General features: G+C 39.3%; 2 protein-coding genes across 14 annotated transcripts in view; one reads left to right on the forward strand and one right to left on the reverse strand.

Annotated features, from left to right (window-relative positions):
* Positions 1-9,070, forward strand: part of LOC149087488 (uncharacterized) — a 58,277-nt gene extending 49,207 nt beyond the window's left edge. The window contains exons 13-15 of the mRNA XM_089231483.1: positions 1,941-1,999; positions 5,658-5,971; positions 8,063-9,070. Of these exons, the coding sequence (XP_089087609.1) occupies positions 1,941-1,999; positions 5,658-5,971; positions 8,063-8,891 (1,202 nt within the window). The 3' untranslated portion in view covers positions 8,892-9,070. The remainder of the gene's footprint in view (positions 1-1,940; positions 2,000-5,657; positions 5,972-8,062) is intronic.
* A 5,716-nt stretch (positions 9,071-14,786) lies between these two features.
* Positions 14,787-17,082, reverse strand: part of Ank2 (Ankyrin 2) — a 162,650-nt gene continuing 160,354 nt past the window's right edge. For all 13 annotated transcript variants that reach the window (XM_089231495.1, XM_089231488.1, XM_089231494.1 and 10 more), the window contains one exon: positions 14,787-15,661. In XM_089231495.1, coding sequence (XP_089087621.1) covers positions 15,499-15,661 — 163 coding nt within the window. In that variant the 3' untranslated portion in view covers positions 14,787-15,498. The remainder of the gene's footprint in view (positions 15,662-17,082) is intronic.

A 17,082-nucleotide genomic window follows, 5' to 3' on the forward strand; every position in this document is an offset into this window, starting at 1 on the left:
TTTTGGTTCGAACAACCCACGGTTCTCTTACGAGTTGAATGGTGTCACTATCCCGGATGCAACTAGGGTCACCGATTTGGGAATTCTCATTGACGAGCGACTTAGGTTTTCTGAACATTGTTCAGCGGTGGTCAAAAAATCGAATAGAAGACTTGGTCTCATTTTCAAAAAGGTCTCTTAGCGTTCTCCTAAAATCATTCTTCCGCTTTTTCGAGGCTTAGTTCGTCCTGGACTGGAGTATGCTGTAAGGTTTTGGAGACCATACCTACAGAGGGACATAGACTTGGTTGAAGGGGTGCAGAGAAGAGCTACGCGTGTCCTTATTGGCACACAGGGCTTGAGTTATGAAGAGAGACTTCATTTTTTGAATATGTTTACATTGGATGAACGCAGGTGTCGAGAAGATATGATCGAAGTGTTTAAAATTTTCAATGGGATGGATAGGATGGACCATGAACTTTTAGTACACCGCCAATCGACTGCTTTTACAAGGGGACACCAGTATCGATTGGTGAGGGACAATGCAAGGCTATGGTGTCGCAGTGAATTTTTCTCTAATAGGGTTGTCAATAAATGGAATAGCTTACCCCCGGAGGTAGTAAATTGTAACACAATTGACACGTTTAAAAAGAAGTACGATAAACATGTTGGGGTAAATCGAGAAGCTATCCATTGTTAGAATAAGACAACCATAAGTATTCTTTATGGGCATTGCTTAAAATATTCTTAAGTAAGTATTCTTTATGGGCATTGTATAATATTTTATCACGTGTATATATTGTTTACAATTTGTGTTAATTGCATTTTTAATTGGGTTGCTGTATTTTTGAAATATATGACATCCATATTTTTATGGGCATCTTTTTATCAGCCACCTCGTTGGGCATTTTGCCTGTTGTGGCGTTTTATTTGTATTTGTTTCTCAGGAATTAATGAAAAATAAAAGCTAATCCCGAGTTAAAGAAAGAAACCATTTCCGAATTGAAATTAATAATTTCAGATGAGATCAAAATAACTGTTTCAAAATTAATGAAAATCCACAATTAATGAAAGAAACAATTTAAAAATTAATGAAAAAAGGAATAAAATTTCAGATAAAATGGAATTGATGATTTCGGAATTCATTAAAAAATTAGAATTATATATATTGATTGAAATAATTTTACAATTAACGAAACAAAAATTTTGTTCCGTTAAAAGCAATTATTAGTTAATAATAATATTAAGTGCTGAGTTGATTTCAAAATTTTGTTAAAAACTATGTGATTCCAGGGCCGTCTTAAGGGTATCATGGGCCCCCGGGCCAAGTGATTTTTCTGAGGCCCTGCCTGGCCAGTTTTTGAAAATTTCAACCGGTTCTCGTTTTTGTGAGGCCCTTCTTATCTTGAAGCCCCCGGGCCGTGCCCGAGTAGGCCCATGCGTTAAGACGGCACTGTGTGATTTTTTATTGATTAATGTTTTATAGTATTTCTTAAATCCAAAAATATACAACGCTGCCATCTATTGAATCAAACAGTAAACAAGGAAGTTCATTTTACAGAAACATTTCAAGCTTATTGTATTGTCCCTTCAATAGATGGCAGTAAAGTCGTAAACACAGTCAGATGCGGGAATTTCAACACGATTTCGGTGACGGATTTTATTACGATAATTTTATTTGCGATAATACTAAGACAGTGTGTGTGTGCAGGGCCGTCTTAAGAGCATCGTGGGCCCTCGGGTCAAGTGATATTTCTGAGGCCCTATCTGGCCAATTCTCGAAAAATTCAACTACTTCTCGTTTTTCCGAGGGCCCTCTTCGCTTAAGGCCCCCGGGCAGTGCCCGGATGGAAACATGCGTTAAGACGGCACTGTGTGTGTGTGAACTGTAAAAAGCTTTTTCTGCTCATAATTATTTATAACTGATCAATTCTACTACTTTTATCTTTCTCTCTGTAAAGCTCCCTCTACAGAGTCTACGAATTTGGATGGTGTCGGCAATTGCTCTGCTGAATCCGAGGTAAGTATACTGTGATTGGAGAAAGACCATATTTCGTTGAAATACGCAGAGTTAGCAAACATCCGCATTGCCGCTGTGGGGATCGAGTGTTCATGGTCACGGACTCGTGTCGCGAGGATCCGGGTTCGAACTCCATCGTCGCCACAGTGGTGGTCGGCTGAAGGTGGTTTTCTGTGGTTCCGAGCTTTGAGGCACGAATGCGAGCCGATATCCCCGTTATAAAGTCTCGCCATGGAGAGTAGCTGTCCTACAGTAGTAAAAAATTCAATCATCGCATTTCACTTATAAAAAAAAGATGGCAGCACTGAAAATCAGACACAACACTATATACACACTTCCGACGCAACTCGACTAGGTTGTAAATTGCCCTTGGCGATAGACAGTGCCGTCTTAACACATGGGCCCACCGAGCACGGCCCAGGGGCCTCAGAAAAATGAGAAGTAGTTGAATTTTTCGAGAATTTGCCAGGTAGGGCCTCCGAAAAATCACTTGGCCCGGGGGCCCGTGATGCTCTTAAGACGGCCCTGACGATAGACCAGAGTTGTGCTCGCTTTGAAAGAAAAACGAATTCTTTAAAGAGATTTCTGAAATAAAAAAACTTCGGTTTTCGACCACCAGATGAAAATTTGGCGGTTTTTTTTATTGAATTTTCCTTTTTGCCCATCGACCATATAGCGTATATACTAAGTTTCAATGGAATACGTCCTCCAGAACGGGCGCTACATAGGTCTGCGTATTGTCAGTATACTAACACCAATGTGTAGCACCCGTCAGTATACCGACACTACTAAAAAATTTAGAAGGCGTTGCACAAATGCAACGTCAGTCAAAAATGGGTTAAAAGGAATAAAAAACTATATCATCCATTTTGTTATAATGTAAGCAGTTGAAGTGAAAATAACATCAGGCTAGAAAACAATAATACAATTGTGATTATTAATTACACATGCCCGCATCTCTACACCGAATTCTCTAATGCCAAGGGTTAAGGTTCACAAACACAATTTTACTAAACAAAACACAATTTTTCTTTTACGTTTCCTTTGCTGAAGAGATCAGACAGAGCTACGTTCGAACGTTGTATTGGATTGAATGGACTTTTGGTTCGGTATATTGGATAAAAATATAATGGGGGAGGGTGGGGGGTATCGGAACTCATCGTACCGGTCGTTGTAATGGAATGGAACTATAACGCATGGTCGCGAGATCCAAGCTATAACAAGTGCCGCTGAGACCCAGCTTATGTTTGGATTTGGATTATGATAGAAAAATAATGGCTAAATGCCCAACTGAATTTGGCAATCGATAATAAGAGTAGCATCGTGCTGCCCTCCCCCCAAGGGCTGGGCTGACAGGGCTCTATCCCTGGGGACTAGGACGATTCCCATCATTTTTTGCCTTTTCACGCTATAAATACACTATAGAAAGAACCGTGAAAAGTCTCACCGGGAGACCCGCAAAATATCCCAGCCTAGGGGCCCTGCTTCAGTATATGGGGCCATGATGGTATACAGTGGTGTCAAAGCCGGGAGTGCTCAAGGAATCACAGAGGTGCAAACTGAGATGTCCTTCAATTGTAAGGCCTCCTATATTGTATTGCCACCACACTAGAAATGCCGTGTGGTATGGAAGGATACCTTAATGCGACTAGTACGATGTCCAGACCAGACCAGAATTGAATGTTTTCGTCGGTTCCTAGGTCCTTCCGACCTACAAATTACCTGGGATTGGCATATGAAAGAAAAGACAAGTTTGTGCTTGCGTGTCAGTAGTGTAGTGAGTGCATGTTTAGAGAGATAAATTTTAATGTCGATCCCCAAGTGCGTAATTTACAGACCTTTGAATTCAGAGCTCTCATCACGAGAAATATTTACTACATTCTGAAGCAACATTTGTCACTGAGAGTGGGGAAGTAGCTCATGTTGTGTTACCCGAAAATCCCCCACGGATAATGTGACATAACTGAGAGATGCTAATCAGAGATTTATGTTTACAGATCATGAATAATTTTTTTTCTTGAAAAGGGCTCCGCCTGTCAGAAAAGTTTGATATAACCGCTGGTTTAAAAGATATTTTCCCATACAAAAGCACCACTTGAAAGCATAGATAAGCACACAAATCAATATCTCCGACTCGCCGCAACTCCCCCTGACAAAGGTTGGCGACGCGAACTTTAAGAAACTCTGTCATAGGACGGGAACAGATGAATTATCCAAGCCATCATAATTCCCGCAATATGTTGCAAGGCTTCCATTTCTCGCGATTGCATTCTCTGTGTTAACTAGTATCATACGCAGGGAAGGGGGGGGGGGAGAGAGAGAGAAGAAAATAAAGGAGGCCAATGCCACCCCTCAAAGGGATAAAAAACAAAAATTATTTTGAAAAAGTTTTTTTTTGTATTTATTTCTCTCCAATCCTCTTAAATATGCCCCCCCCCCCTCACTTTTTAAATGGTCTTGCGTATGCCCTTGGCCCTCTCTGTCGAATTTATATATTTTAACAAAAATTGGACGCCTTCATACATTAATTTTGTGGCCTCTACTGCCGAAATTACTTTCTTGGAGAGAAATGGGAATTTTCCTAAATTTCTTTTCCTCTACGAATATCACCGATCAGGGGTGCCTGGACCCCCCCCAGGTGTCCTTGGCCTTTTTTATTAAGGTCCACGACCCCAAATTGTAGAATTCAAACAAAAAATTAATACTAACTTGAGAAAAAAAATGAATAATATAAGTAAATTACTTAAAACGGGAAGTTTTAATTGAATTAACGCATAAAAGCCCAATCGCAACGTTGGCAGATTGCAGTAGTGATATTGTTATGATCTGACAAAAATTGTACTTGTGGCGACATCTTGCGATAAGAGTATGAAACTTTGTGTTAGTTCTTTTGCAGTCCAATAGATGGCATTCATATCGCATGACATTTACTAGTACTGGAAGCGGTTCTGGCGCAGTCGGTAGAGCGTAGGATTGACAATTGAAAGGTTACATGTTCGATTCCAGGCCGTTGCTCGTTGTTGCGAAGTACAGAACACGTTGCCCTTATCTTCTCCGTCATTGCCTTTTCCGTTGGGAAAAGTTTTATGTTAAAGATGGAAGACTGACCACTTGAAAATGGACGATCATTAATTCCAGCTCGTCGCAGCTGCTTTAATTTCAGCTCCCGAGTGGCGTGGTGGTAAGATGCTCCTCTGCCACCGTGAAGGTTGCTGTCAGGTCCCAGGTTCGAACCCGGGTGAAGAATACAGATAGCAAGATATTTTCTAACGAGCTTACCGATAGATGGCACCTTTACTTCCAACCCAATTCGTTAAATGCTGTAAATTGCAGTATACCGATATATTGCCGGAGTTGGTGTATGGTTGAAGTACTGTACTGGATAGATTGTTCCGGTGATAGATGGCTGTAGTTTCTGCTGCTGTAAATGCGTGAGGGTGTTCACGGCTAAAAGTGGGAAGATCATGGCAGACACCAATATTTCCGGGGAAGTCCACGATTAAAAGTACTTGGGAATCGCTTTTCAAGGAGATCGCGCTCATGTGATACCATCTAGTAGTAACATTTTAAATTATTATATTAGAAGGCTTGGTACGATATTTTTTGCTCTGTTATTCTTATTCAATTTTCACTCGGTTTTCGGGTTTTATCTTCGCAGGCAGCTGACAGCGACAGGAATTACGACAGCGGTTCCGTGTTGAACAGTCGCTCCTCGTCGTTCTCGAGCCCAGAGATTCGAGAATCTTGTTCAGACACGAGGCTCTACCAACGCTCCAGGTCGCTCTCTATCCATCGTAATTCGAGCAGTAGCATGAGCTGCGTGTCTGGGTTCGAGGCCAGTGAAAGTTCGAGCATGCACGACAGCGACAAGATCCAGAACTTCATGAGAAAGAGGTGCCTACCTTTGAAAACCCGGAGGACGAATAGATGGTCTTCGAAAGAGAACGTTTCGTCGTCCTGCTCGTCCAGGAGGTGAGAATTAATTAATTAGATCATATAAAAATTAAGATTTCTCTGCAGAAGTGATTCCCAAATGATAGGCCGCCATATTAGGTTGACCATGGGACATTTCTATTTATCATTTGAGGTACGCAAAAAAATTCTTGCGCAGAGGAAAGAAAGGTATCTACTTAATTTCAATCTCTTATAACTTCTCTGGTATTTTACAAATACCAGAGATAGTGTGGCATACCAATTGGCTTTTCAAAAAAAAAAAATTATTAAACTATGAACATGAAAAATTTCAGTTGCCGTCACACTTTTTGCTCAAAAATTGAATGACGCCACGCTGTACTTGCTTGGACGTATCCATCACACACCTTTGCTGTTACAAATGGTTGCTGTAAGTAGCGAAGTTGTCACTGGAAATTTATACGTTCTGTGCAGTTTCGTCACATCACCAGCTTGCCTATGCTGCAATCTCGCGGCCGCGTGACAAATATTCCTGACGTTACAGGGTTTGTCTGTTTCACTTGAACGACCCTTCTATATACATATATAAATACAGGGTGATTATAAAAAAACTATCCCGACATATGGGCCCCTAACTATCATACCATTCACAGAAACTGAATGAAATTTTGGCATAAGGTATTTTGATGTATGCGCTCAAGAATGATACGGAAAACAACAGTGCCACTGTTACAGTTACGGTTACAGTGAGAAAATTTCGAAAATATCAAATGGCAACACCAAGTTTTTTGTATTGCAATGCGATCTCCATTGTGAAAAACCCTAAATAGCGTTCGAACGGCAACTGTAGCATGAAAATCACCGGCGGTAGATAAGCTAAAAGTGAGGACAACCAATGAGGACAGAGAAGCAGCATAAAATAAAGCATTTTATTGTGTTTCACAAATTTTCCACATGACCTTGTGGAGGACTAATCAGGCTGGGATCTCAGCCGAAGAAACGGTGTGACGAATGAAATGAACATTAATGCTCTGGTGCACGGCCTTTTTACTTTTTCCTTGCCTAGCTCCGGGGATTTTCGTGCTACAGGTGCCATTTCAACGCTATTTAGGGTTTTTCACAATGGAGATCACATTCCAATACAAAAAACTTGGTGTTGCCATTTGATATTTTCGAAATTTTCTCACTGTAACCGCAACTATTAGAGTGACACTGTTGTTTTCCATATCATTCTTGAGCGCATACCTCAAAATACCTTATGCCAAAATTTCATTCAGTTTCTGTGAATGGTATGATAGTTAGGGGCCCATATGTCGGGATAGTTTTTTTATAATCACCCCGTATACAGAAAGCATAGGTGACAGTAAGGTACGGCATTTTACTGGAGAACCGTTGATCCTAGAGGCGTACTTCCAATTCGAAAACGTTTCCAAATAATGTGTAGTTCTTAGATATGTCATTCATGTTGCAATAGATTGTATAGTTATTAAAATAAAAAAAATAACTTTTTATACGGACACACTGTGCTCAAGAATGCAATTACAAAGTTGTTGCCCTGTCTCTCCTGATGGAAACAAAAAAAATTCACGCTTCCAAGCACAATATTCACAGAGATATTCGAATTCGAAAAAAATAAAAGTTTGGAAAAAAATGACGTTGAATGCGGATAAAACGGTTTTCCCGCATTTAATGCATCTTTTTCTCAATTTTCCTCCGTTTTTCGAATTCAAATACCTCACTGAATATTGCACTTAGAAACGCAAAGTTTTTTTATTTGGCATCAGAAGAGACAGGACAACAACTTTTTAATTGGGTTTTGGGGCACATGGGACTGTATAAAATGTTTTTATATTTTAATAAATACACAACCCCCTTGCAACATAAATGACATACCTGATCACTACACGGACACATACATTACTACACGTTTAAGTACTTTTTCCTAATTGGAAGTATGCCTCTCTAGGATCGACGGTTAACCAGTAAAATGCCATACGCCTTTATACCTATGCACTCTGTATATGAATTGGCATCATCGTCATGCCCCCCCTCCCTCCCCAAGCCTTTTATGTCTATTTCCGCCTATGCTTATATGTATTGTTTGATTTCAACAGAGTTACCTTATGATCGAAAAATTTTCTTATTTCGCAGTTCTATACATGACGGAGATCTCTCCAATCGAATGAGGTCGTACATGGATGATGAAGATGAAGACGACGACAATGACCCTAGAGGAAATATTTACGCATCGGGAAGGCAGCACGACGCCCAGTACATCAGAATGATCGAAGCTGAAAACATGACGGACCGTGATTTCGAGAAAAAATCTTGGAGTAACCAATGCCTGATAACTCCTAGAAGGATGCACATCATGCCTCACGTTCAACCGGAATGCTCCTATACAAGTTCCTCCGCCTACACATTCGACGCGCAAAGATCACGCGCCAACAAGACCCAGAAACACCAAGCGGACATTGACTGCGACGTCTTCTTCTCGTCGGAAGAGTCGGACACCAACACCCACGAAGAACCCGGCGAGAACAGATCGGAATCTGCGCGACAAAGAGATAGCGACCAGCTTGGAAGTAGCACCACAGAAAACTACAGGTCTACTCCTCCAGTAGTAGCGCCATATAGGAACAGTTACGACCTGTACTCCACGTCAGAAGGACGGGCAAGTTTCATGACTGAGAAAGAGCATAAACTTCTCACCGATATTAAGGGTCTGGCGAACTCTTGTCAATCGTCGTTTGACTCGACCGACCACCAGCAAGAAGGATACGACCTGCGTCGGTCATCGGCAGTTCAAGCGAGAAACGGCAACCCGCTGAATCTGGATCCAGCAACGCAAAGTACGTCCGCTGAAGGAGCGACGATCGCTTTCGAGAACGCGTCTAATTCCTTCACCTACAGGTACAAAGGAACTCAGGGGTTCGGTCGGAAACCAAAGTCGTCACTCTATCGAGATGGTATATTATAGTTGAAAGCAACCGAATTAAACGTTTATTAAATTATGCCGTTTATATCGGTGATATTTGGTCGCCTGTAAATTCATCATAGTCACCTCCGCCGATTTACGAAGTAGACACTACATTTTATTATGTAGGGTTTTTTTTTCTTTTTTGCAGGCAGGAATTAATAAATAGAGATTTCTTAAAATTTTCTCTTTTATTCTTCGTCGTCGTATGTACCGGGTGTCTGATAAATTTCTTGAAAGTAGGCTGACCATACGTCCCGATTTTTTTCCCCTGCCTGTAAGGGACCGTTCAAGTATTACGTAAGCATTTTTGACTCCCTCGCCCCTTTGTCAGCAAAATTTCTTCATCAGCTCTACCCCTCTGAATCCTAACGCATATTGGTGAGATCAGAGACGTATACGGGGGAAGGGGCCTCCCCACGATCAAAAATTTATTTTTTTTAATGCAAAAAAATATTTACCTTTAGATATACCTTTATATGTTATTATAATCAATTTCTGTTAATTTCAATGTTATTTGAAAGCTATAAACTCAGAATTTATGTTTAATAAATTCATTGCGACCCAACCTCTAAGTCATATAATGATAAATCGCATAAAGGCCCTTGGCCCATGGACCAAATATGCCCTTGGGGGTTATCTGATGCGGCCTGCCTTCCTAAACCCTAATTTTGTAAATAAAAAAATGAACTAAGCGTCACATTTACAGATCGCTTAAGTGTTCCGTGGTACGATTCCAGAACATTTAAACGGTCCGTGACACATTTAGAGATCCCTTGAGTGACACGTGACGTAGTTTTAGAGCACTTAAGTGGACCCCAGTGCGGTTCTACATCACTCAAGTTATCCGCGGCATATAATTACGGATCACTTGAGTGATACGTGGCACAGTTCCATAGCCCTTAAGCGGCCCGGACACATCTCCAGATCACTTGGATCCGCGAAAAATTTAGAGATGACTAAAGAGGCTCTGTAGGGCACTTATCAATGGGGGATGTTACTTCAAGTGCCCACAAACTATCGAAAGGTTTTTCTCGTTTCCGACTCGCCGAGTAAGATGCCATTAAGGATATTTCATATTTTCATAAAGGGTCGTTAATGACGTAAGCTTTATCCAAACCCCCCTGTCATCGAGAAAGTCAGCAAATCGGAAACCCTCCATCGATGATGACGTAATACTTGAACGGCCCCTAATGAATAAAAAAGAATATTCATCGCATGTATTTGCTTTTTTTTTAATTCACTGCAACTGGCGCTTCATTTCTCGCGATTGCCGACTTTCCTGTGATTTTAGCATGATTTGGTGACTTTGCTTGGGTTTGGCGGTAATTAGCAATGTCCCGTATTTTGAAGTCTAACATTCCACATTTTTCTAGAATAAATATGGTCAGCCAATTAAATAGTCTATAAATTCATAAAAATTGAAAGAATTGGGAATTCGAATGCGGTGTCCGTGAAAATTATTTCCACTTTTATTTTTTGTTTTGTGCGGAAAAATTTTAGTGAATAGAGGGCGAGCGGTGCACCAAAGCAAATCACTGAAAATATGAAAATCAGAGTCCTATTAGATTGACTGTGACATTTCTGAATTTTCCTGTTACTGGCGCTTCTACATGAGGTTTTCATTGTAATATTCACATTAGTGTATAATTCACTATTGATGAAATTGTTTACCTCAGCCACGAATCGCCAGCTAAAGCTTTACGAACGCTTCGGACACAACAGATTGAAGAAAGGTTCACATTCAATCTCTCCTGTCGGACTTTCGTGCAGTGTCCTCTATCGACAAATATTCGAAACAAATTTTTTGCCTGCAAGGAATAAAACCCTTCGTGAAAACGAACTTTTTCCGCATTTACACACGAAAACGTCGGTTCCTTCAATTTTTAGGAATTTTTAAACTCTTTACGAATTTATAGGACACCCTGTATTTTATATAGATGTGGGCCGCTACTGGAATTTTAGTGAGGTAGGTGCCAACGTGTGATTTTGCCGCCCCCTCCTGTAGAATATATTCGATGATTTTATAACATTTTTCCCCCTCTCACCTAGTTCCGATCCTGTCCGTGATTCCCAAAATAGCAGCAAATTTTTTCTATTATGTATGGCGTAGGTTAAACATATTTCCACGAGAGAAATACGGGAAATCACCAATTGAAGAGTTCAGACGAATAACGGTCTATGTAACATTTTCATGAAATCGGCTTTTATGACTGAATAATGCATATAGCTTCCCTTACAGGTTCCTTAAGTTATTTCCTGCAGAAACCCACATATTTCGTTGCTATGCCATTTTAAACAGCTGCAATCGCGAGTTCTATAATTGGAACAACGGTCTATGCTCTGACATTGCGTCTCGGTTTACCTTTCCAAACGGAAAAACACAAACTTTGTTACTCAGGTGAAAAAAATTTCTCAGCGATAACATTAATAGCGTTTCCCTCAGACCTGTAGCATGCCTTCTCGGGGTTACACCTTATTTTCTGGGGCGCAACTTGAAAATGTTGCAAAATAAGTGCATATTTTTTTGTGAGGCCCTTCATTTGGCTCGGGCTCTGGGGCATTGCCCCGGTTACCCCAGCCTAGTTACGAGCCTGCGTCTCCTGTAAAATTTGAAAAAACGACAAACCGTTATTCGTTTGAACCACTCAACTGTCAAAAAAAAGTTGAGCAAAATCGCCAATAATGAATGAAAATGAAATAAACTGGAGAAATAGTCAAATAGCGCAAAATGAAGCAATACTACAATTTAGATGCAATTTTTGAAAACAAACGTTTAACATAAAATATACGAGATGTGTGAATGTTTATACTGCATTTTTAATCATAATTACCATGTGATTAATAAGTTGGGAAAATAATATTCATCCTTGATTTCAATAAAGAATCAATATTTGCGTGGGCTTCGTTTGAAGTAAGGAAAAAAAACGGAATGCGTTATTCAGAAAAGTCGGAAAAATTTGATGAGTAAAAGTGATAAACACTGTAAATGGCAAAAAAGGAAAATGTTTGGAAATCACAAAAAACTTTTTTGCAGCCAGTTTTTTTTTTGGGGGGGGACGTTACATTTGCAACCTCTTCATGGGCTCTTTTGAACCACTTAAAAAACTATCAGGCACTTTCCACATTAACATTATAAAGCATTCACTTCAACGTGAAAAACGGGAGGTTTGTTTTTTTCAGTGCTCAAGCCAGGTTTTCCTAGGAGCAGGTTTCTACAGCGCGTGCAGCGTGAAAACGCCGATTGGTTAAAAGCCCGAAATTCAGGTTTTTTGACCAATCAGCATTTTTCACGCTGCACGCAGAGCAGAAATTTTACTCCTAGGAAAACCCGGCTTTAGTGTTTATCACCTCAGCCAATACGAGATGAGCAGGGTCAACATCAAGACGTTGCCCGACCGGGCTTCTTCACAGCGAAGCTAATAATACTAATCACGTGAGGCAGTGGCGGCATTTCACCAGTCGTTTAAATTTTAATTAATTAATCGCCAGGAACCATTTATTGACCAAATTACCGGACTTGTCAAAAAAAACCTTTCCCAATTCATACATGCACTCACACTATTTTACATACATTATTCCCAGTGTCTTTCTCTTCACATGAGGCTCCCATGGGCCACGGCCCTTACGGCTCGAAATAGAGCCAGTCACGGGCTTTAAACTTCTGGTTGTGTTTACCATTTTTACCCTGCTACTCCAGGAAAATACGGAAATACGTGTCACCTTCATTTTTTCTAACGTTCGATACATTGTATCTACGATGTTCGTTTTTGATGGAACGAGTGGATGAGTCGTTATAACGAAAGTCGAATATATTCTTATCCAAAAAAACGGATTTGTACCCAGTTTTTTCTGGAATGAGCAGTGGAAAACTTTACACTTTGGGGACTATTGAAGTATGACGTCAGCAAATTTTTAGCCTCTCCCTCCTCACTCATATTGGGATCCACAAGGTCATAATATATTAGGTTATTCTTTCCTCCATGATTAGGATCAAAGACGTACGCTGGCGAGGGGGGGGGGGGGTGCGAGCCTCCTACGGCCTCCCAGATGATCAAATATTTTTGATGCAAAAAATATTTTTTAAATTTAAATATCGGAAGAAAATACCTTTATATGTTATATTATAATCAATTCATGTGTTAATTTTAATGTTATTTGAAAAAGTGAAGAACTTCAAAAAAATTCATTGCGATTCATCCCCCAAAGCTTTTTGGGCCCCCTCCCAAGGTCGATCCGGCTTCCTTAAATACCAGAGATGAAAATTAGCAGCATAATGGTTGCTCAAAAACTGAGTAATTTGAAGTAATTCCTTTCTACTTAGCTATCGATGCGATCAGTGGAATTATTCGGGACGTCTGGTCTTGGCTCACAAACCAGTTGCAGTCACAGCTTTCCACCATACAAAAAAAAAAATTGTTTTCGTGAGCAATTTTATTTTTTTATGAGTAGTAGGTTCGTTTCTCGTCCACATCATACAGGAACATAGATGATACGGGAGGGGGGGGTTAGCGATCCACCATTCACGAAAGATTGTATCATTAGTAAAGGCGGCAGGGCGAAAGTAGGCGATGCCCCAATCACGCACAAACTCAATAAACCCATACCCCTCCCATTCGAAGAGCAGGTATCCGCTATGTACGGGAGTCTAGCAAATCATTCAAGAACATAAAACAGTTGAAACGCCCCAACTCAGAATAAGTGAGACACGACGGGGAGTAGAGAAAGGTTTATATTGGATATGAATAGGGGGCAAGAAATGTTTGTTCAGGTACCCACAAACTAGAGAAAGGTTTTTCTTGTTTTTGGCATTCCCAATAAATAAGCCATTAAGAATGTTTTATATTTTTATAAAGAGTGGTTGATGACGTAAATATCATTCAAACACCCTCCCTAGTCATCAAAAGTAAGCAAATCCGAAACCCCGCCCCATCGATGCTGACGTAATACTTGAATAGCCCTTTTCTATTTTTTGTGAATATGGGAAAAACAATCCAATAAACACCCATTTTTTAATAATTTCTCTAACTCTAAATTTTCATCAATTCTGAATATACATAGATGTTAGAATTCTTTCATTAGGTTTCGATTTTCATCAGTTATGTAATTACCTCCTCCATTAATTCAAAAATTTTCTTTTGCTCTAAATTTTAATGAATTTGAAATTTTCATTAATTTTTGAGTCAAGTTATACATTTGAGTTTTTAAAGGAAATCAAAAATTCTTGAAAATTTATTACCCTTCCCATAAAACAAAATTGGAACTATTTTAAACGTTTAGGCCCTGAAATACTTGAGATGTCCCTAACTGAACTATTTTCTCACAGGGCTCCACATTCAGTGCCATCTTAATGCATGGGCCCACCCGGCACGACTTGGGACATCAAGAGTAAAGGGGCCTCATGAAAATAAGACCTAGTTAAAACTTTATAGAATTTATCTGGTAAGGCCTCGGAAAAACCACATGGCATGAGAGCCCATAATGTTTTTAAGACAGCCCTACCCACGTCTGGTAAGTGTAGCTTGGACATGGAGAAATTAAAGATATAGTAGCGCTGCACATTAGCCACGTATGCTGTTACCATATGCATGAGCTGTTATGCTCAAAAAATATACATCTGATCATAAATAAAATTCGGCACTTTTCCGATCTCAAATCCCGGATAAACTGAGCTGGGAAGGATGAGAATAATGCAAAAGTATCCTAACACTTTAAAATGCACTCATGGAATTCAATACTTCACTTCAATACACTATAATTATACTTTGTTACACAACATCTCACATAAAAATTTGCTTTGAATTACCATGAACCGGTTGGTTCAGAAGTTAATCAAAAACATTTTACATGGCCAGAAAAAAAAAACTTTATTAAAACAATAAAAACACAACACTAACATCAGACCAGAAAGTTTTTTTTATAATTATAGCACTGGGAAAAAAAGAAAAAAAACTCAGGTGGGCAATAGAAATACACAGAATTCAAAAGTGAATAAGGAGTTTGTGTGGACAGATTCCTCGCAATATATATATGGTCACTTCATCATCATCAAAGGCATCGAAAAGCTCCAACATATCCTAACTGCATTCTTAGAATATATATATATTATATATATATGAAAAATATGAACAAAGCTCAGTAAGTGCAATTCAACATTACTGATAAAAGAAAATGGCTACTTTTATCTACATACATGTTCAAAACACCATGCAAATGCAAGACAAATCTCTCAAAACAAACAGAAGTGGAACATCGAAAGCAAACATTCATGGCCAGAATTATTTTTTTTAAACGACACTTCTGTGATGTGAACACTTTTGAGTAAAATGGGAAGGAAGAAGAAAAAAAGAAACGAACAAACCTTAGTAAACAAATGAAAAGCTCAATTTAAGGAAGTTAAAAAACGCTAAAATGTTACGGATGCACAATTAATGTGCCTCAATACTGCAGCACGAAGCATTTATGGCACGTAAGTGTAGTGATAAACACATCGTGAAAGTGCTATTTTAGTACTCCTAAAACAAGCATTTATCCCGTCCATGAAAGGAACATTGAAAACACTCGTGTCCATAAAACATTTTTTTTTCTTCTCTTCTTCACCGTATTTTCATTAATCATCATGTTTGGTCTCCGATTTTTGATCACTGCTCTCATCGCTGCTCATGAACTGTGTCAGAACGGCCTCCATACTGCTGCGGAGATCACCACTTCCGTCATCCTGTTGCTCTGTCACTTCTTGTTCACCTCCTTGAGTTGTGACTGTTGTTATGATTCTGAATACGAATAAAGCAATCACATAACATATTGGTGTACTTGAAAATTTTCAAAGAAATTCCACACAAAATTCACAGTAAAAAACATCTTAGAGTCAAGTTATTTTTTGAGAATGCTTCATGAGAGCAAATATAAGTGAGAGACAGACATTATAGACAATATAATGATGCAGGTAACAATTATTATTTTTGTTCTTTAATTAGGCAAGAAATTTCTATCCAAAAGGGCTATTTAATTTTCCCTCATCCTTTATAACCTGTCCCTGGGAACAAATTTGGAAGAAATGGCAGGCCCGTCATTTAGGGGGGGGGGCGTTGCTCCCTCCTGGCTTTCGATCGAAAATACACTAAAAATGGTATATATATATATATATATATACATATATTGAGTACATGTGCTTTGCCCCCCCTGGAAAAAGTTGAAATGACGGCCCTGAGAAATGGTATATGTTTTACAGATATTTCACATCCTATTGACTAATCTCCATCAAGAAGTCTCGGAACAAATGACACTAATTCAATAATGCAGGTTGTAAGCCAAATTTTCTAATTTTAACAACCATTTTTTTAGAAGATATACAATGTGGGAGTGCTATTGCATACATCATAACAAGATGATGGGTAGTTAAATGATCAAAGAAAGAAGCATAATGCCATTAATCTATGCCAGGGTTGAAAATAAAGGTGGGCAAAGGGGACAATTGTTCCTAGTTATTGCTCCCTTTCACTTTCTTTGAATTGATCACAACACTCATCAACTCTTTAGCTCAGCATTTACAGTGGTGCCTTAAGAATTTTTTGACCAAGTAATTCAAGTAACAAGCTTGAAACATACAAGAAGAAACTCATTCTACATATCAAAGAACAGTCTATAACTTCCTTTTCAAAGAGTGTGAATTTGAATAAACGTACCATTGAATAGGCTTCAACTCATAATTTCTAATGTATACGTTCAACCATTCTAAATCAGCTCTAAACTACAGAGTGTGTTTTATTTACAAATTTTTAAAATGTGCAGAGGACTATTCGTCCACCTTGTATATTGCCACCAATTAATTAGAGTTTCCTCAAAGGAAAGTTTATGAAATGCATGTACAGTTTAGTAGGAGCTCTACACAGAAGACTGCATACAGACCTTCAATGTGAAAATTCAAGTGTCCACCACCTTCACTTCTAATACCGAAGACTGGTGACAACACTTATCAAACACTAAACAGACAATTCTGAGAACCAGAGGCACAGACACAAAGAAAACATTGGAAGGGCTGAAAGTTGCTGGTCGTCCTGTATATACGGGACTCAAGCGTATACGCAGGAGGAGGAAGACTCATTGCATCGTTTTTTCAGAAATTATTGGGGGGGGACACCTCAGATCCCTTAGAAAATTTATTGGAGGGGCTCAAATGGCCTCAGCCCCTAAG

The sequence above is a fragment of the Pholcus phalangioides genome, unplaced genomic scaffold (assembly GCF_987345545.1).
Source record: "Pholcus phalangioides strain wild (caught in Gottingen) unplaced genomic scaffold, Ppha-v1.0 ptg000004l_1, whole genome shotgun sequence".
Taxonomy (NCBI): domain Eukaryota; kingdom Metazoa; phylum Arthropoda; class Arachnida; order Araneae; family Pholcidae; genus Pholcus; species Pholcus phalangioides.